Here is a 20,538-nt window from a genome sequence, read left to right as displayed (position 1 = left end):
GCCTGCTTGGCTTTCCTGGGAGTGGCAGAGGTATTTCATAGTTTCATTCTCACTTCAAACTAAGGCTGATTTAGTGAGCACCATCTGAAGACCAGTGTTATTCTCCTTCGGGTAGCTCAGATTCTTGTGCGGTGAGAAGCAGTTTTTAATGCTGTATCTCTGTTTAGAGGTTATATATTATTGCAAATTTGGCCTAATACTTTTTAAGTTAAGCTTCTCCAGACAGCATTTGAAATCTTAAATGGAGACTTCTTTCTTTTATAGCAAAGCTCCTTTCTTGCCTGCGTCTGGATCTGCCAGGATTCTGAGGCTTAAACCTCTGTGCAATGCTTTGCACATGCAGAAGGCAGCATTCGTTTTACACATTTCATATGGATTTTGTAAGCAATGTATTAAAAGCAAGCAATGAAATATTCTCGTAGGTGAAGGTCTTTAAAGTGCCAGAGTGAGGTGCCTGAGCACCACTAAGCTTCCAATTCAGCCCTTGAAATTAATCTTTCCCACTCTTGTACTATTAAGTCCCATTAATAGCTAATGCATTAGTTGCATTTAAGATCACATCTGTTCAGATGTATGCACAAAGGAAATATTGATGTCCAAATTCTTTCTCAGGGGCATTTAAAATGATTTTCTACTGAATCGAGTAAGGTCGTTTGGCAAAGCCATGCAGGTCATCAATAATTAATCCAAGCAGGCTGAGCTGAGTCTCACGGTGCTTGCGAACAGCCTGTTAGACAGGAGAGTTTGGCAAAGCAGAGCCAGCTCTCAGGTTTGCTCTGCAAACAGTGAATGTGCCTTTAAGGGGGAGAGGGAGACTTGCTTTTATTGGAACCAGCTGTACTGTGCTTGCATCGCAACACTAGGTGCATCCATATATACTGTGCAGAGCTTCTGATCCCCCAGTCCATCCCTATCCAACCTGGGGGCCACTTAAACACTCCTGGCGTATACAGTTTGCTTCCACCACATGCTTGCAGGCTGCAGGAATGCAAGGGATGAGATAGGATTTATCTCAGTTAACTTTAAACTGGAATAGAAGAGATGAGCTCTGAGGCAGAAGCTCTTCCCTGTGAGGGTGCTGAGGCGCTGGCACAGGGTGCCCAGAGAAGCTGTGGCTGCCCCATCCCTGGCAGTGTTCAAGGCCAGGTTGGACACAGGGGCTTGGAGCAACCTGCTCTAGTGGAAGGTGTCCCTGCCCGTGGCAGGGGTTGGGACTGGATGAGCTTTAAGGTCTTTCAACTATCTGATCAATGTATATAAGTGTCTGAAGGGAGGGTATCAGGAGGGTGGTGTTTCCTCTAGTTTGTTCTTGCTTAAGCAAGTACATGGATGAATCTATATATGTCCAATCCACAGCCCATACAAACACTTCCAGGGCTTTTTAATCTCCGAAGCTCTTAATCTGTCATGTTCACATGTGCTGTATTTCCTGAGAGAGAAAATAAATAGGGATGGGTGGAGGAAAACGGCTCCCTGCGTCATCCACTTCCTCAGCACCATCAGTGGCCTGGTGGTGCACTGTGGCTTGCAGAAATGGTAGGAATTGGGGTTATTCAAGGGATAATTGCTCCCTTGGATGGGAGCTCCATCCCTGGCAGTGTTCAAGGCCAGGTTGGATGAGGCCTTGGGTGACATGGTTTAGTGTGTGGTGTCCCTGCCCATGGCAGGGGCTTGAAGGTGGATGAGCTTGATTTCCTTCCCAATCCAAACCATTCCAGAATTCATGGAAGTTTGGCACTGCCAGCCTCCAGCTTGTGCTGTCCTTGTCACCTCTGCCCCTTTTACTTCTGTATTTTAACAAAGCCCCACTTGTTCTCCCTGGACCACTTCGCATCTGCAGTTATAATCATCATTTCCAGCCTCCTGCTTGCTCCCTGACGTGATGTCCTCCACCAGATCTTGCCAAGTGCCAGGTTAAAAAGACCTGGTGGAGGACCTGGTAGATCAAAGTGCAGCGGGGACACCAAGCACTCCATCATGCACCCATTTTAGCTCTACTAAATCTACTAAATCCTCTTCTAAGCAGTTATTTCTGGAGCTGTGTATCTGAGCTCATTAGTTAGAACATCACTGGCAACCAACTGATCAGGAACAAACAAATTACCACAACGCTGCAAATTAAACCTTCTTGTACCATTGAAAAGTACAAGTGTTCACCCCAGGAAGTGCCTTGGAATTCAGGAACACAGAGATCTCGGGAATGTTTGCTGGTGTTTGCCAAGCTTTGGGTAATTCATGAAGAAAAAACATAGAATCATAGAATAGTTAGGGTTGGAAAGGACCTTCAGATCATCCAGTTCCAACCCTCCTGCCATGGGCAGGGACACCTCACACTAAACCATGGCACCCAAGGCTCTGTCCAACCTGGCCTTGAACACTGCCAAGGATGGAGCATTCACAACCTCCCTGGGCAACCCATTCCAGTGCCTCAGCACCCTCACAGTAAAGAATTTCTTCCTTAGATCCAATCTAAACTTCCCCTGTTTCAGTTTGAACCCGTTACCCCTCACTGCCGGCTCATGTTCATTTTCTCATGGACCAACACCCCCAAGTCCTTCTCTGCAGGGCTGCTCTGAATCTCTTCTCTGCCCAACCTGTAGCTGTGCCTGGGATTGCTCCAACCCAGGTGTAGGACCTTGCACTTGGCATGGTTAAACTTCATCAGGTTGGCATCAGCCCACCTCACAAGCGTGTCGAGGTCCCTCTGGATGGCATCCCTTCCCTCCGGCGTATCAACCGAACCACACAGCTTGGTGTCATCGGCAAACTTGCTGAGGGCGCACTCAATCCCACTGTCCAGGTCACCGACAAAGATGTTGAACGAGACCGGTCCCAACACCGATCCCTGAGGGACACCACTCGTTACCGGTCTCCAGCCGGACATCGAGCCATTGACCATAACTCTTTGCGTGCGGCCATCCAGCCAGTTCTTTATCCACCGAGTGCTCCACCCATCAAATTGATGTCTCTCCAATTTAGAGACAAGGATGTCGTGTGGGACAGTGTCAAAGGCTTTGCACAAGTCCAGATAGATGACGTCAACTGCTCTGCCCCTGTCCATCAGTTCCGTAGCCCCATCATAGAAGGCCACCAAATCGGTCAGGCAGGATTTCCCCTTAGTTAAGCCATGCTGGCTGTCACCAAGCACCTCCTTGTTTTTCATGTGCCTTAGCATGCCTTCCAGGAGAATCTGCTCCAAGAGTTTGCCAGGCACAGAGGTGAGACTGACTGGTCTGTAATTCCCTGGGTCATCCATTTTCCCCTTCTTGAAAATGGGGGTTATATTTCCCTTTTTCCAGTCATCAGGAACTTCACCTGACTGCCATGATCTTTCAAATATGGTGGCCAGTGGCTTATAAAATAAGTCCTCATCCCCTCAATCTCAGTGTTGCCTTTCATGCTGAGGTCTATTGCCTGGAGAAGTGGTTGTACCTATGCTGGTTTCTTCTGCTCTGTTAAAGCTGTGGCAGTTTAATATAAATGGGAAAGATTAAGCAGCAAGCCCATAGACTTCCTTCAGATGTTAGCAAACAATTTGGCTGTTGATTTCTACCTGTTTGTGGATGCTTGACTTTAAATGAGTTGCAATTAAACACAATTAGCTCTGTGTGCAGTTCTGCAAGGCAAGAGAAAAGCAGTGGAAGGTGCTGGTTTGCTCTGACTGGGGTTTGCTTTCCTGGAGCTCTTGTGGGCATTGGCCAGGAGGAGATGGTATGGCAAGGTCATCTCTGGAGATCACCTACTTCTTGAGAGCCCATTAGGGACTGTAGTGATAGGACAGGGAGTGATGGGTTCAAACTGAAACAGGGGAAGTTTAGATTGGATCTAAGGAAGAAATTCTTTACTGAGAGGGTGGTGAGGCACTGGAATGGGTTGCCCAGGGAGGTTGTGAATGCTCCATCCCTGGTGGTGTTCAAGGCCAGGTTGGATGAGGCCTTGGGTGCCATGGTTTAGTGTGAGGTGTCCCTGCCCATGGCAGGGGGGTTGGAACTGGATGATCTGAAGGTCCTTTCCAACCCAAATCATTCTGTGATTCTGCAGCAGCATAGTAGGCATCCTCAGCTGCATGGTTTGTGCTTAGAAATTTCTGTTGATGGTGCTGACTTCTCAAACAAAAGCATCTTCTCAAAGCCAGCAGGAAAGCAAAGGATGGTGCTAGCTGCCTTGTGAGGACAAACCTTCAGCCCTGGGTCACACACACCATCAGAGCAGCTTTCCGAAATCTGGTGTTTCAACCACAAAAGCCTCTCTTCCCGTTGCAGTGACATCTGTTTGTGACATAAGAAATGGGGTCCAGATATAGAATCACTCAGGTTGGAAAAGACCTTAAAGATCATCAAGTCCAATGTTTATCCCAGGACTTCCACGTCCACCACTAAACCATGTCACTAATAGAATCATGGAATCAACTGGGTTGGAAAAGACCTGTAAGATCATCAGGTAATGGGGTTCTCTGAAATTCTGGGCCTTGCTCCAACGTTGGATGCGTTTAGTAGCTTTGGTGCAGGTTTGTTTCTCATCATAACAGCAGGAAACGTGCTCCGCAGCCATTCATCAAGTGCCCATCAGCAGTGCTGTCAGTCCCTGTGATTTATTTGGGCTTTCAGTGCCAAACTTTAAGCTGCACATTTTACGAGGAAGAGAGTTTCACACGTGGCACCAAGGAAAATGACTGCATCAGTGCAAAGAGACTAGCAATGGTTAGTGTCCCTTCGCGTTCCTCATAAAGAGAATCCTGTCAAACCCTGTCTCACGTTTCACAGCCGTGGTAAGAGCCTCTGAAGAATACACTGATGGAGAAACGCTTTCGAGCCTTTTAATCTCATTTCATGGAGCAGAGGTGTGCGCTCTTTACTTGGGGAGTTAGTGGGAAGTTGCGTGGTGACACAGAGAGATCCCTTGTACCAACAGGGATTGCAGTGATAGGATGAGAGGTTGGCTTCAAACTTAAACAGGGGAAGTTCAAGGCCAGGTTGGACACAGGGGCTTGGAGCAAGCTGCTCCAGTGGAAGCTGTCCCTGCCCGTGGCAGGGGTTGGAACTGGATGAGCTTTGAGGCCCTTTCCAACCCAAACCAGGCTGGGATTGTATGACTCCAACAGAGGGGCAGTTTGTGGGCTGGGGATTGCTGTCCCACAGACAAAGGTCAAAGGTGCTGCAGCAAAGGTCAGCGGTTTTGGGATGCGCAGTGTTACAGACCAGGTTTGCCAGATGACTGCGGCTCTGCGCTGCAATGTGAGCTCATTTGTCTTCTTCACTTTGATGCCTTGCTTTGGGCTTTGGCCCTGCGAGGTGTTTTGCTCACCCCTGTCTGTTAAGCACGATGTGAAACCTAATTTTAACCTGTGATACTGATCGTGTGTTGATCAAGCCCTGTCTGCTCGTGTTCGCTCAAGTCAAGTTGCAGCAGGTCTCGGGTTGAGCTGGATTCTGGGGCTGTTTCCATCCCTGTGGCCATGACTATCCATGTCAGCTGCCTCCACTTGGACTTTTATCTACTAAATACTTTGTCCACATGTAATCCAGCTGTTTGCTTTATGTTCTCCATGTGTTTTGTTGGAAACAAGCTCAAGGTGCTGAGAAAGTCATTCCAACTGGTATGTGAAGTGTCCTAGGACAGCCTGATGTGAGGGTTTGGTGCTCAGACAGCCCCTCCTTGCTGCTGGTGGGATGGCTGGCTCTCAGCTTGGCAGGACCGAGCTGCATCAAGAGGAGCCATATGTGGCTTAGCAGAGGAACCCTCTGAAACCTGGTGTGGTCCTTCTGGGTCCCTATAGGGACACACGATCAGTGCCTGTCCTTCTGCACAGTGCCATGTTAGGAGAAGGAAAAGCCATCCAAAATGATCAGTGTGTTACAGCACATTAAAGATATGAAGCATCTTTATCACAGTGCAACACGGACAGAGGTGTGGAGGGTCTGTAGCTACTCACGTCCATCAGATCCTCCTCAGGAGAAGACTAAACATCCTCCTCTCCCAGGGACCATGCATCACTGTCGGTGCTGCAGCAGCTGAGCAGCTATCTATAGCCCCATGTGCTCTGAGCCAGCTCCTCCGCCCATCCTAAACTGGTTAGTTCAGGTCAATCCTTCAGCCTGAGACATCCAGGAAGCAGCAGGGTGCTGCGGGAACTGGCTCTGCAGTTCTAACTCTTCACTCGGTCACTTGGTCAGAGCAGCTCCAGGGTGGTACCAGGGCTGCTGGCTAAGAGAAAGTGAAGGATTCCTCATGGTGAAGCATAATCTACTCTGCTCTCGTGAGACCTCCCTTGGAGCATTGTGTGCAGTTCTGGTGTCCTCAACATCAAAAGGACATGGAACTGTTGGAACAAGTCCAGAGGAGGCCACGAGGATGATCAGGGGCTGGAGCACCTCCCGTATGGAGACAGGCTGAGAAAGTTGGGGCTGTTCAGCCTGGAGAAGAGAAGGCTGCGTGGAGACCTCAGAGCAGCTTCCAGTGTCTGAAGGGGGCCTACAAGGATGCTGGGGATGGACTCTTCATCAGGGACTGTAGTGACAGAACAAGGGGTAACGGGTTCAAACTGAAACAGGGGAAGTTTAGATTGGATCTAAGGAAGAAATTCTTTACTGAGAGGGTGGTGAGGCACTGGAATGGGTTGCCCAGGGAGGTTGTGAATGCTCCATCCCTGGCAGTGTTCAAGGCCAGGTTGGATGAGGCCTTGGGTGCCATGGTTTAGTGTGAGGTGTCCCTGCCCATGGCAGGGGGGTTGGAACTGGATGATTTGAAGGTCCTCTCCAACCCTAACTATTCTGTGATTCTATAATATCAAACCTCAGGTCATAAGAGGCAGTGAAAAGTCAGCTTCTGCAGGAACAAGAAGGTTCCCTTACTGTCTGGGTCAAATTTCCACTTGGATAGGTCTGTTCTGACAGGTTGAATTCCCTGCCTAGGCTCAGCTATTAGGAATGGTCTTGAATTGTCCCAACCTCCAATGTGATTTGCTGTGATGGTTCACCCAGATGCAGCTGAGTATCTGTGAGGGATAAAGGGATCTACACGGCTTGGCAGAGTCCTTGGCAGGAACTTCTAGGAGTCCTTAAAGTGAATGAAGGGAATGCATGCAGAATGGAGCACTGCTAGGGACAGTGAGAAAGATGCCCTGAAAACCACGGGCTTTGAGTTAACCCTGTTCTTTCCAAACGAGCTGGGGTTCCAGGGTTAGTCTGTGGCTGGAGGTGCCCTGCTCTGAATGGCACTGGCATGAGAGAATCATTTCTGCAAAGGGAACTGGAACTGCAGAAGGTTTGCAAAGCACGTGGCAGGGTGCTGGAGTGTCCTAGAATCCCAGAATGGTTTGTGTTGGAAGGGCCCATAAAGCTCCTCCAGCTCCAACCCCTGCCACGGGCAGGGACACCTTCCACTGGAGCAGCTTGCTCCAAGCCCCTGTGTCCAACCTGGCCTTGAACACTGCCAGGGATGGGGCAGCCACAGCTTCTCTGGGCACCCTGTGCCAGCGCCTCAGCACCCTCACAGGGAAGAGCTTCTGCCTAAGAGCTCATCTCAGTCTCCCCTCTGGCAGGTTAAAGCCATTCCCCTTGGCCTGTCCCTATATGCCAAGGCCAGCGTTGGCTGGAAGTTCCTTGTGCACACATCCAGGCAGTGGTGCTCAGCTGCTCCATGGAGTCCTGCTGTACTAAAGAGAGTGTTTCCCAAGGCAGTAGTTGATGTCACGAGCGAGGCTGTGCACTGGCCAGGGCTGCTGCCAGCTCCATGTCCAGCTGCAGAATGCAATCTTCTGTCATCTTGATTTATGTTCTTCTCTGCAACCAGATTCCCATGTGGAAATGAAAGAAGTCGGAAGTTAATTTTGACCTCAGCGCGGTGCAGGTTCATCCTTCACCTGCCCTGGCAAATGGAGGGTATTTATAGGGGGTTTATTTCTGGAATACAAAAGAGAGAAGTACAAAACAAGTAACGTCCCTCATCAGTTCTGCGCCCTGCTCTTGTGATGGCTGTCACAGTGCAGTGCAGGAAGGGTCATGGTCACCGAAAGAGAAACAGAGCTGGAACTGAGAGCAAGGTCTGCTCTTGGCTGGGGTTTCCACCTGCACGCAGTGGCCTTGTCCAGGGATGCTTGTTCCAAGACATCAGGGCTGAGCTCCAGAGCAGTGCTGCACTTCAGGGTGCCTTAAAACTCTCCATAATGGGTTCAAACTCAGGCAGGGGAGGTTCAGGTTAGGTCGAAGGCAGGAGTTCTTCCCTGTGAGGGTGCTGAGGCGCTGGCCCAGGGTGCCCAGAGAAGCTGTGGCTGCCCCATCCCTGGCAGTGTTCAAGGCCAGGTTGGACACAGGGGCTTGGAGCAAGCTGCTCCAGTGGAAGGGGACCCTGCCCGTGGCAGGGGTTGGAACTGGAGGAGCCTTAAAGGTCCCTTCCAACCCAAACCAATGTAGGGTTCTATGAACTAACCCAAATGAAAGCACTGCATTGCATATGGCAGTTCTTCATTCAGACATTAGCAATATTATGCAGGGATTGCTGAGGACGGTGCATGCAACCATAAGATCCTATAAAACTGTGCAAGTAATTACTCTTCTATGGATTTTCTCTAGAAACAGGTAAAGAGGAACTCAGTTCTGAGCTAGGGACAAGAAAGGTCTGTACAGCTCTTCAGTGAATGGGGAGGCTCCATCAGTTTCATTTTGCAAGACCACCATCTCCTTGTACATCTTAACAGTGACAGTGTCAGACACTACCGTGGAAAGGGTCAGATTCTCCCTCCACCACCCAAAGCAGAGCAGCTTGAAGCCATTTTTTGCCACTGATTTCATTAGGGGTAGCGGCCTAACGAGGCACAGATGCTCCATCCCATTCCACTGACTCAGCAGCACTGCTGGTGAGGAGCGGGACAGATGTGGGAGGCAGGGATTTGCCAAACCTCATGGTCCTGTTATGGCTCCTGGGCTAAGAAGCCCACCAGCTGCTGAGAACATCTGTATTTTATACACTGGCTGACTTCCCTTTGGATGAGTCCCAATGTCCACCCCCGTATCGCTCCCTGGAAAGGGCAACCCTTTATTTAGCACGGGCCGTATTCCCAGTGGGGAAGATGCGTTTCCCATCGGATGTGCGGGAGGCAGAGAGATGATCATTATGATTATTTATGATGTGCAGAATTTGGTGAGCACTTGTCTGTACGAGCACCAGACCCGCTCTTCAGCGCCAGCAGTCCCCAGAGCTGCTTCCTTTCTGCTCATTTCTCAGCCTTGCTCTTTATGTCCGAGTATTTGAGCTTCTCACACAGGCACGGCCTCTTCTGGGACCTCGCGCTGCTCGAGGTTGTACTTTCTGCAAGGGAGAACATGCCCCTAGGAGAAATGAAGGATGCTGATACTGAGCTTCCCTTGTGTGACCAGCTTGCTCCAAGCCCCCGTGTCCAACCTGGCCTTGAACACTGCCAGGGATGGGGCAGCCACAGCTTCTCTGGGCACCCTGTGCCAGCGCCTCAGCACCCTCACAGGGAAGAGCTTCTGCCTAAGAGCTCATCTCAGTCTCCCCTCGGGCAGGTTAAAGCCATTCCCCTTGGCCTGTCCCTACAGGCCCTTGTCCCAAGCCCCTCTCCAGGTTTCCTGCAGCCCCTTTAAGTATTACCCAAATTACCTTTAGGCATTAGTTAATGATGTAGTTGTCTTCCATATGAGGCTCTGCCCAGCTCTGCTGCACAAGGACATGGGATCTACTGTATTGTGCTGGAAAGACCTGAGCATGGAGGAGGTAGGGAGAGAAGGGGCAACCTCGGCATTGCCCTTTGTGAACACCACAGCAGCAAGACAGACCTGGGACATGGGACCCGGTTGGGATCCTGTCAATGCTCAGCTCTGCCCTTCTGTGTCCTCTGCAGGCCCTGTGATGAGAACCACCCCCATGTGAAGCCCGACGCGTACGTGAACAACCTCGCCGAAGCGGTTGACATCCTCCTCCAGCAGCTCTGAACCTGGTGGCACCACGGGCAATGGGAAGGAACAGGGGTGAGGCCACACAGCAGCCTCTCCATGAAGCCACCTCCTCCTCTCCCACCTCCATTTGACATTAACAGACCCAGCCCCAGCCTTGCCCGGGGTGGGGAATGCTTGAATATCCAATGGAACAGGACTGAAATGATGGATTGAGCTCATCCCGGAACACCAGACCTGTCCTCCTGCACCTCTTGAGTGGCCCCTGCCAGCTCTCCCACAGTGCCAGCCTCTTCCATGGCTGGAGCTGAGCCTTGTCTGCCCAAGGGGAGCCCTGAGGGTGATGCTGGGGGAGCTGAACCCCTTTAACTCTCTGTTCACACCAAGGACCCAGCCTGGGGGTGCCTGGGTGGGAAGTGCGGTCCCAGCCATTCACAAACAGCTTTTCCTGTTTCTCTCACCCATACTCTGCCTTTTGGGGTGCCTGGGACGGGATTTGGGTGCCATTGAGGGGTGATGGAGGCCACCAAGCCCTGGGTTGGGGTGCACCGGTTCAGCCCTGTTCTGTATGGTCCCATTTGTGCCTCTCCTATGGGTGGCACAAACACCCTTGTGGGGCGGGGGACATCCCTGATCCCTTGGCAAGCTGCTAACGGTGTTTCTCCCATGATTAGCCCCTGTCCAGCACTGCCCTGGGATGGGGCACGGGAATCTGGTAACTCTGCGACCCTTCATGGAATAACAGTCCGGAATAAACCCCGTCCTGTGGATCTGGCCTGTTTGTCACTGTGTTCAGTTGGATCAGCGCTAATAGGGATGTTTAGAGGAATGTGAAATGCTTTTCACTACCTGGAATACTCTGGTGAGGGCCGTGGGATTGATGGGCTTTTCCTTCCCTCCACGGGGTCGTTTCTCATTGGCTGTATGTGTGGGGATGTGGGTTTCCTACCTCTTCCCATTAAAATCCTGTGCCAGGGAACTGCTGGTGTTGAGTTCAACACAGCTCCAGCTCATCCACCAGCGGGTGCTCCAATGGGAGCATCACTGCATGGCACGGCACAGCATGGCACAGTTGGCCCTGCCATGGAGGCCAGCACAGGCGGCTTGGCTCCAGCCACTGCTGGTGCTCCTGGCATTAAGTTTCTGGTCCAAGCTGGGAACCAGCCTGTGTAAAGCACTGGCTCCATCGTTCCTGCCAGGACTATAAATGCTGCTCTATAAATACGAGGTGCAAATGTTCAGCCGCTTTCTTTCCTTCTCATAGTGATTGCTGTTCTCGTGGATACCAAAAGCACACAGGCACACACCACTCCCCCATGGCTGTAGCTACCTGAACCTGGTCTACATCCCCATGGCTTCATCCTGCTCCAGCAGCACGTGCCTACTGAGACCCACCGCATCAGCCCCAGCTCAGCCCCATCCTGCTGCCAGGGAGGGCTCAGCATGGTTAGGCTGCCAGTGATGCTCCACTGAGCAGGGACAGACATGAGACTGGGTTTGGGGCGAGACTTCATGCTTTAGAGTGCAATGGAATGAGACCATTTGGGCTTTAACCTGCTTCAGACCTCCTGTGGGACCATGGAAAGGTGTGCAATTACATATACGTTATATGCATTTATATATACATACACTCAGGCAGCGTGCTCTGGCCACTGTCTGCATTCAGCTACTGCTTCCTGCATGTGCAAGCAGGAGGTACATGGTAATTCCAGCTATTTTTCCAGCATTCCCAACAGCTGAAGATGACCCGGATCCCTGCAGAACACTGGAGGGATGATGCTCTGTGTTCCTGGAGCAGCCTGTGAGCACTGGAGGTGCAGGGCACCCCTTGGGGACAGCAGGCTAAGGAATTAAATCATGGTAAAACAAACCACATGTGGGAAAATGACCTTGGTGCATGCCTGAGGTCTGGTTTTGTATCTCTTACCCTCTGTTTAATGGTTCAGCCAAAGGGGATGGTACTGACTGCATCCATGCACATGAAGGATGCTGTGAACCCTGGATCAGTGCTAGGGCTGTGATAACCACTGAGAGTTTCTTCTTTATCCCCTAATTCCTCCTTTGTGTTCCATCATACTCAGCCTATCGCTTCAATCTGATTAAGTTTTGGCAGATAAACATCCTGCCATCTGTCATGAAACTCTGTGAACTGTTTGCTGGCTCAAGGAAGCGCAGCAGTTTTCCTCTCGGGTTTGCAAAGGGAGATCTCCCTGTTCCCCCAAGGATTTAGTTAACACCCTCCATGTGCCTTTGCTCTGCTGGGAGCTCCTGCCAAGCTCGAGTTTAGGTTTTATTTTAAGGGGTAGGACTTCATCTCTGTCCTTAAACACGAAGTGCAACGTGCTGCTTGGTGCTTAAATATTGACTTGGATTTTGCTGTTGCCTCTTTGGCTGCGCTACAGCTACGTAACAGCCAGGGGCATGGGGGAGCCATGGGCTGCACCCCCAGAGCGTGAGCAGCAGCTCAGGGAGGGGATCCTGCCCCTCTGCTGTGCTCTGGGGAGACCCCCCCTGCAGCCCTGATCCAGCTCTGGGGCAGCAGCACAAGAGGGACGTGGAGCTGCTGGAGCGAGGGCAGAGGAGGCCACGGAGATGCTGCGAGGGCTGGAGCAGCTCTGCTCTGGAGCCAGGCTGAGAGAGCTGGGCTGGGGCAGCCTGGAGAAGAGAAGGCTCCTGAAGGGGAGACCTGAGATGAGCTTTAAGATCCCTTCCAACACAAACCACTCTATGATTACATCTGCCTGCACGTGAACATCCCAAAATGCCCATTTCCTGATGCAACCCATGGCTGGGACTCCCGTGCTATTTCTAACACAGACACCCCAACGGAGGGTCCCAGATGGGAGCTTTCCCAACCCACACCCATTTTTGGGACACCATCACCACCCCCATCCCCAGCACCCATGGTGATGCCAAGAAGGTTCAGCCAGACCCGCTCTTGAATAGACGGGCTCCTGCACCCATGAGACTCCAACCAAAGGGGCAGCACTATCCCCAGCTCCCTCCTCCCTGCAGGCACAGGACAGCAGAGAGAGGCGAGACACCCCCGGGGGTTATTGAACCAGGAAGCTTTATTTACACAGTAAAAGTAACAAGCAATTTCCTGAGATTGAGCTGCTCTAGTGCAATCAAGTCATGGAGGGGCACGAGTGGGCAACCTCCTCGCCACTGGGGAGAGGACACCGGCACCTCCTCCCCGGACACGCACGTCCCGCTGTGCTTGTGCAATTGCCAGCGAGACTGCTTGGCTACTACAGGTCATAGCTTCAGAAGGCTTTATTCCTTCCTTCCTTCCTTCTTCTTTATGGGTTCTTTTTTGGCCATCCTCTTCTTTTCCATTCATTCCTCGAACATCAAACCCACCGACGCCGTGAAGCACTGCTGCGATCCTACAACATCCTAAGTAAGTCTGGTTAGCCTGTTCGGCCAGGAGCTTTCCAACAATGCACTTGAAACACAACTTTATCCATCAGCCAAACGGGCTCTGCTATAACGTGGAAATATTACAATCTATTTTACAAATACTTCTTTTGCTGTTTTGCTTTGATTTCCGCGTGATCTCAGCTCAAAGAGCTGCATCTGCAAACACACAAAGTGGGCCATGACATTGCCTATTAAAACCCCTCTTCTTTTGCAGGGTGATGAACCCTTATTGCTGCTGGCACAGCTGCTGCTGGCCAGACTGGGTCACGTCTTGTACAAGTCACCATGTCTCTTCACAATCACGAGCCTGTTTTAGCTACCTAGCAAGGAACAGCATCCCTTGTCTGCATATTACTTTAATATCACATTCTGGCAGCCGGCAGGAATTAGCCGGGGAGGGGGGGGGTACCAATACAAAAGCATCTGTGGAATAGGTGAAGTCCATTACAAACCAAGAGCAGGATGCTCTGCTCTGCTGCTGTGGGCACAGGGATCTCCTGGTGCCAGGGAGCAATCGGACTTTACAATCAACAGGATGTCCCCTGAATCTGAGGCACGTACTATATTATATTTAATCTTTTTCATTACTTTATTTATATATATATTTATATATATATAAATCCACAAATGTTTTTTACCTCTACGAGAGAGAGAAAACAGAAAGAGAGAGAAATTTCAAAAGTAAGGCTTTCTTAAACTGAGAATAAGTACATGAAATCATACAAACCCAACAGAACACCCGACAGGACACCACCGTGGCCTCAAAACCGTGGCTGACTGTAGTCTGTGCCTACGCTAACGTGCCCAGTCTAAGGCCATGACTCCTTGGAGAAGCATCTTTAGTAAGGCAAACGGGTTGTGCTGTGTGTAAACTGAATGCTACGGCTATGGTGAGTACAGCTGGGGAGTGCTCCATCGCTCACCTTCCTACTTGGTGGGCTTAGCATGGCACCGGTAGCAGCCCTTGGAAAGAAAACGGGAGCCCTTAGGAATTACAGCCCCGGTGATGCACATGCAAGAGCCCATCCTAAGCTCTGTGGCAGCGGCCGGACCTGGAGTGGGGTGAAATTGCCCTTTTCCAGTCAATTGGGAAGAGATGCCAGGGATGTGTCAGTGGAAGGGGACATGGAGCATTAGGAAGACTCAAAGCTGAGTACCAAGGGGTGGCAGCAGGGCTCAAAATGATGCCAGGGTGTATTTTCCTTTTATAATGATTGCATTAAGTGATGCTTTAGGAGGCAGGGGTTGGAACTGGATGAGCTTTAAGGTCCCTTCCAACCCAAACCATCCTAGGGTTCTATTATTCCCCAAAATGAAGACATCCCTGTCATACCCAAGTATTTTGGGCTGTCCCTGCTTGCCTGGAGGGAGTGGATGTGGCCAGCGCCATGGGCAAAACCTCTGCGGTGCCAGGACGGGGATAACAAAGAGCTGGTGGGTTCCTCTGCGATGGGAGACGCCACATGGATCCCAACCCACCATGGAAGAAAGTGCACTAATGTAACCAGGAATAAGGAATGAAACCTGTGCCAGCGGCTCTCAGCCCTGTCTGACTTACAGGCTCCTAAAACATTGCCAATGAGGGTGCTGAAACCTATTTTAATGGGGTGCTGAACCCTCTTTTAACCTCACATCTTCAACTGCTGTTGGCATCAAGGACTTTCCTCCTTTCTTGCTTTGCAGAGCTCAGGAACTAAATCCTGAGCACAAGAGAACCTGCAGGAGATGCTGGAAGCCACTTGTACAGCTTTCCTGGAGCTTCAAACAGAGAACCAGAACAAGAGGGAGGGAAACAAAAACCTATGCATCCCTCTAAACCTGTTAGCAAGGGGACAGCTTATATTGACCAAAGAGAATTCATACGGTACAAACACAATGGTCACCACCTTATCTGTGCTTAGAAAAGGCACAGGGAGAGGAAAAGCTTTCAGTGCTGCTACCTGGGGTTTCAGCCTTTGGCCGGCTGACTTTGTCAAGTGAGCCCGTGCTGTGCCCCCCTTCACAGTGAGACAGCCTCAAGCCAGGGCGGCAGCCGTGCCCCGGGTAGCAAAGAGGGCACAGCCGCTGTGAATGGGTGCACGGCCCAGCCCTGCTCCAAACTGGGTGATGGGGAGGGTGGCACCGAGCCTGATCGGGGCTTTGTGCCCAGTGGGTTTGAGAGAGGAAGGAAAAGAGGGAAGACTGGGAATATAGGGAAAAAAGGCATTTCAGCATCCTTGGGTTGCGCCCACCAAGCGCGGCTGCGGATGCTGCCCCGCACGAGGGCCAGGGGTCCCTGTAATTCCTCGCCAGGAAAAGGAAAATAAGGAAAAAGAAGTAAAAATCCAGCTCTCACCAAAATGAAATTTAAGCAAAACTCTTCACTTGTCATTTCCTCCTCATGGCACTGCCGGGGCCGTGGGTGCTGGGGCTGCACAGGATGCTGCAGCAGGAGCCGCAGCCTCCCCTGCAGCCAGTGCTTGGTTTGAAAACCTCAATATGCTGGTTTTCCCCCAGTTTTCCAGTCCCATGCGTGGTGGTTTCTCCTTGTGCATCCCTTTAACAAGCACAGGGGAGCGTGGCCAGCCCCATCAGCTCCAACCCAATTGTTGGTAAACGCCATTTACTCACTAAAGGCGAGCTTTTGGCCATCCCCATGCCTGGTGTTCCCAGTTGGACAAGGCAGTTCCCCCACCTAGCTGAGCTCTGGCTACAGTAGTTACAAAGAATGTCAAGATTTACACACGCATGCACACAAATTGCTCTAAATACCTGATGAAGTTTTGGCAAAGCTGCTTCGTCCCCTCCGGAGGGGAGCAGTGGCAGGACCCCACAGCCCCATTGCCGACAACAGAGAGCCCTGCCCGGCTCTGCTGACACCCGGGCGAGAGGACCCGCTCCCTCCTCAGTTGTTCTCTATCTGCTCGATGTCAATCTCTCCATCCAGCTGGAAGAGGCCGTCGGTGCCGGTGCCGGTGCCGGTCCCAGCGCCGCACCATGCTGCAGCATCCTCCTCCTCCTCACAGGACAGGTCATCCCTGCTGGCCCGGTGCTCCTCGCCCCGCGAGCGCGGCGGCTCCGGCACCGGGGTGCAGGCGGGGGTCCTGCCCGGCATCACCTCCGGGGAGCAGGGGGCTGCAGGCCATGGATGCGGGGCTGGGATGCGGCGGGAGCTGTCCTCGGCCGCGGCGCTAAGGCAGGTGAGGCTGTTGAATGTCTGTCGGTTCTGTGAAGGGAAAGGGGGAACAGGCAGGTGAGATGGTGAGAGGCTGTTCTGAGCTCTTCAACAACGTGAATGTCTCCAACACCACCATTTAGAATAGAATAGTTAGGGTTGGAAAGGACCTTTAGATCAGTCAGTTCCAACCCCCCTGCCATGGGCAGGGACTCCCCACACTAAACCATGGCACCCAAGGCTCTGTCCAACCTGGCCTTGAACACCACCAGGGATGGAGCATTCACAACCTCCCTGGGCAACCCATTCCAGTGCCTCACCACCCTCACAGTAAAGAATTTCTTCCTTAGATCCAATCTAAACTTCCCCTGTTTCAGTTTGAACCCGTTACCCCTTGTCCTGTCACTACAGTCCCTGATGAAGAGTCCCTCCCCAGCATCCTTGTAGCCCCCTTCAGATACTGGAAGCTGCTCTGAGGTCTCCACGCAGCCTTCTCTTCTCCAGGCTGAACAGCCCCAACTTTCTCAGCCTGTCTCCATACAGGAGGTGCTCCAGCCCCTGATCATCCTCGTGGCCTCCTCTGGACTTGTTCCAACAGTTCCATGTCCTTTTGATGTTGAGGACACCAGAACTGCACACAGTGCTGCAAGTGAGGTCTCACGAGAGCAGAGGAGAGGGGCAGGATCACCTCCTTCGACCTGCTGGTCACGCTCCTCTTGATGCAGCCCAGGATACAGGCCAGCAAAGAGGAACTTACTATCACAGAATGGTTTGTGTCAGAATAGACCTTAAACACCATCTGACTCCAACATTCTTCCAGTTCAAAGCCATTCCCCTTGTCCTGTCCCTACAGGCCCTTGTCCCAAGCCCCTCTCCAGGTTTCCTGCAGCCCCTTTAGGCACTGGAGCTGCTCTAAGGTCTCCCCTTCAGGAGCCTTCTCTTCTCCAGGCTGCCCCAGCCCAGCTCTCTCAGCCTGGCTCCAGAGCAGAGCTGCTCCAGCCCTCTCAGCATCTCCATGGGCTCCTCTGCCCTCGCTCCAACAGCTCCACGTCCCTCTTGTGCTGCTGCCCCAGAGCTGGATCAGGGCTGCAGGGGGGGTCTCCCCAGAGCACAGCAGAGGGGCAGGATCCCCTCCCTGAGCTGCTGCTCACGCTCTGGGGGTGCAGCCCAGCACACGGGGGGGTTCTGGGCTCAAGCGCTCACTGAAGCCGGGCCATGGGGAGCTTCTCATTGACCAACAACCCAAGTCCTTCTCCTCAGGGCTGCAGACTTCAGCCCCGTTAAGTACCTGGAGCTCACGTACTGCTAAACCCTCTGCTGCGGCTCATGGCTCTCCTCCCGTATTAAAGACCACGCGAGGTCAGTTCTCCGTCCCTCACCTCTCCAACAAAGAGGCTCCACGGCTGGTTGCCTCGGCCAGAAACTCAATTCAGTTTATGTACTGCCACGACTTCAGAACAGTCCCAAGCCCTGGCAGTGCTGAGGAGCTTGCCGGCACGCGGAACCCTTGTCAGCAGAGCACACTCCACCTCCCGAGATGCCGTCTGACCACAGGCGTGCTCCCCGGGCAGGGCCTGCCTCCTACCAGGCTGGTTTTGACAGAGCAAACAAAAGCCTCATTAGTGAGTGCCAATGGAAATAACGTGGCCAAGCCACTGGTGTGTTTGCAGAGCCTGTGCCTGGAGCAGGAGGAGACCCCGGGCATCTCAGCGGCTTGTGCAAGCCTCTCACAAGAGCTGGTTTGCAAGCGGGTGTCCGATGGTTCACTCACTTCACACTCCATGTCTGGGCATGTCCCAGGCAAAGGGCCTGAACGTGAACACAATAACTGGGGGGAAGCAGCCCCCTCGCTAGCCAAAGCTGTTCACCTGAGCTATGGCCCCTAAAACCACACCAGTAAATAGCTGTGATAAGCACGTGAGCATCAGCACTCCTCTCCTCCTTACATTTCCCCTCCTGACATAGGATTTACGTGCATTAAGAAACATGAAACATATCTGAAGGATATCAGGAAGTAATGAAGCTCTGGGTGAGGGGGTTCCTTACTTTTAAAGATCCCTATCTCAGGGGAGGCTTTTTTAGTGTCATAAAATCCTAGCATGGTTTGTGTTGGAAGGGACCTTAACATAGGTTAGACAGCTGTTGTTAAACTAACATGGATGTTGGGTTGCCTGTGGGTGACAGGAGGGTGTAGGAGAGCTCTTTGGGTCTCCTGCACTCATTTACCCAAGGGAAGGCAAACCCTGGTTCTGTTTCCATCACACCTCCTCTCCAAGAGCCGGGGTCAGACTGAAGCTGCAGTAACCAGAACATCGGTACCCAACAGAGCATCGCTCCATGGAGTGACATTGCGGCTGCCTGCGGCTGCTCCAGCACAACTCAGGGCCAAACACGCAGCCTGAAGACACAGCCTTGCTCCAAACATCCCCAACAACGTTCCTGGGCAATTTATGCACATCTGCTTGAGGGCTTTTTTGCTTTCAAATCCAGGTAAGCTGGGACTAACTCCACCAAAATAAGTCACCCCAGGCTGTGAATGAGGCAGAATCACCCATTCACATCCTCCCTGAGGGACGCAGGTCAAAGCTCCTCCTATTTCACACTCTTAAGAAATCAAGGGTACTTGTGATGAATTCACACCCACTGACCACATGTCACCAAGAGGCTTTAGACACTAAATGACACTATGGTGAAATGAGTCCTTGCAGGAGATGATGCAGAAGCTGCTGTAACGGACAGTTCTTGGTGCCCAAGGAGGAGCTGGCCATTGCCCAAGCTGGTGGGGATACATTTCACATGGCCTTTAGTCCCTGAAACCTTCCAAAAGCCCATAACCCACAAGCCTAAGTGGAAAGAACAGGCATTTATCCTTTACAAATGCAACTGCCCCCACGTCATCCTCTTGAACACAAGCCGTGCCTCTCCATGCCGCCTGTCTTCCAGGTGCTGAATGCCTAACAGCTTCAAGCAGAGATCTGCACATTGTGGTTAATGGACAACCTGTAATTACCACTGCAGCCGGAGAAGGCCTGAGGACATAGGAGAAGTATTTTCTAAGTGCTCAGAAAACATCTGCAAGCATATTTCCAACAGTGATGTAGGCACTTGAAAGCCCAAACCTCCTGAAAGTCAACAGCCCTCTCAGAAGTGCAAATCCCTTCTACAAACAAAACTCTGGCACTTCTGAGAACCTTCATTTTCCTCCCACTAATGGAGCTCATCTCCCAGCCCTGGCGCCTCCCTGGGCTTGGTACCCAGGCACGGGCATGCCAGGATGCTCCACAGCACTTCAGAGAAGGAGATGGGTGATGTCCCTAAGGATGAATGGAGGAGGATGCAGCCTGGAGACCAACAGAACAGGCTCACGGCACGCTCTTCCCATCCAAACAGAAAGTGTTTCCAAGCTTGGACATGTCTTGGAGAACAGCCATGAAGGTTCTTGACTTCCAGGGATATTTTGCATTTTATTGGACTCTGGCAAGATAACCAAGCCAACATTTTCCCTGCTCAAATCCACACATGCTGCAACCCAGTATCTTCCACGTGCAGCCCTGAGTCACAGAATCATTAGGGTTGGAAGGGACCTTCGGAGATCATCTAGTCCAAGACCTGGAGTCATTCCAGGTGGTACTTTTACCTTCCCTTGAAAGAGGATGGAAAAACCCTTCCGATGGTCCCATTGCTCCCAGTGCTGCAGCTCCCAGAGGAAGGCCACGTGCGGAGCCGGGCGGAGGCGCTCCCTGTGACGCAGGTTTGATGGTGATCAGCTCGGAAAGCAAGTTTCCACAGGCACTGGCTGTGGCAAGATCCCATGGCTCGCCTTCCCGGTGTGGGGAATGGCCGCCGTGCCCCTTGCAATGGTGCACGGATGAAGGCGTTGGGGAATGGTACCCCCCAAGATGTGATACCCTGCACTAGCATTGCCTGTGCTGGCTGTGGATCAGCCACCGCCATCAATGCAGTGTCTGTTCTCAACCCATCCGGAGTGTTTTACTCATATTCTGATTTATCGGGTGAATCCAGCATGTCCTGCAGTGCTGAGCTGCAAAA

General features: G+C 51.9%; 2 protein-coding genes across 2 annotated transcripts in view; one reads left to right on the top strand and one right to left on the bottom strand.

Moving 5' to 3' along the window:
- The window catches only part of LHPP (phospholysine phosphohistidine inorganic pyrophosphate phosphatase), a gene marked incomplete at its 5' end in the record, with an annotated part of 78,145 nt that extends 67,705 nt beyond the window's left edge, over positions 1–10,440 (top strand). Inside the window, one exon of the mRNA XM_080621758.1 lies at positions 9,860–10,440. Within this exon, the coding sequence (XP_080477884.1) occupies positions 9,860–9,950 (91 nt within the window). The 3' untranslated portion in view covers positions 9,951–10,440. The remainder of the gene's footprint in view (positions 1–9,859) is intronic.
- A 2,536-nt stretch (positions 10,441–12,976) lies between these two features.
- The window catches only part of FAM53B (family with sequence similarity 53 member B), a 32,715-nt gene continuing 25,153 nt past the window's right edge, over positions 12,977–20,538 (bottom strand). The window contains exon 4 of the mRNA XM_080621715.1: positions 12,977–16,539. Coding sequence (XP_080477841.1) covers positions 16,219–16,539 — 321 coding nt within the window. The 3' untranslated portion in view covers positions 12,977–16,218. The remainder of the gene's footprint in view (positions 16,540–20,538) is intronic.

Source organism: Psittacula echo (assembly GCF_963264785.1).
Source record: "Psittacula echo genome assembly, chromosome: 6".
NCBI classification, from domain to species: Eukaryota; Metazoa; Chordata; class Aves; order Psittaciformes; family Psittacidae; genus Psittacula; species Psittacula echo.
Note: the sequence above shows the minus strand (reverse complement) of the source record. Positions and strands in the feature narration are given on the sequence as shown.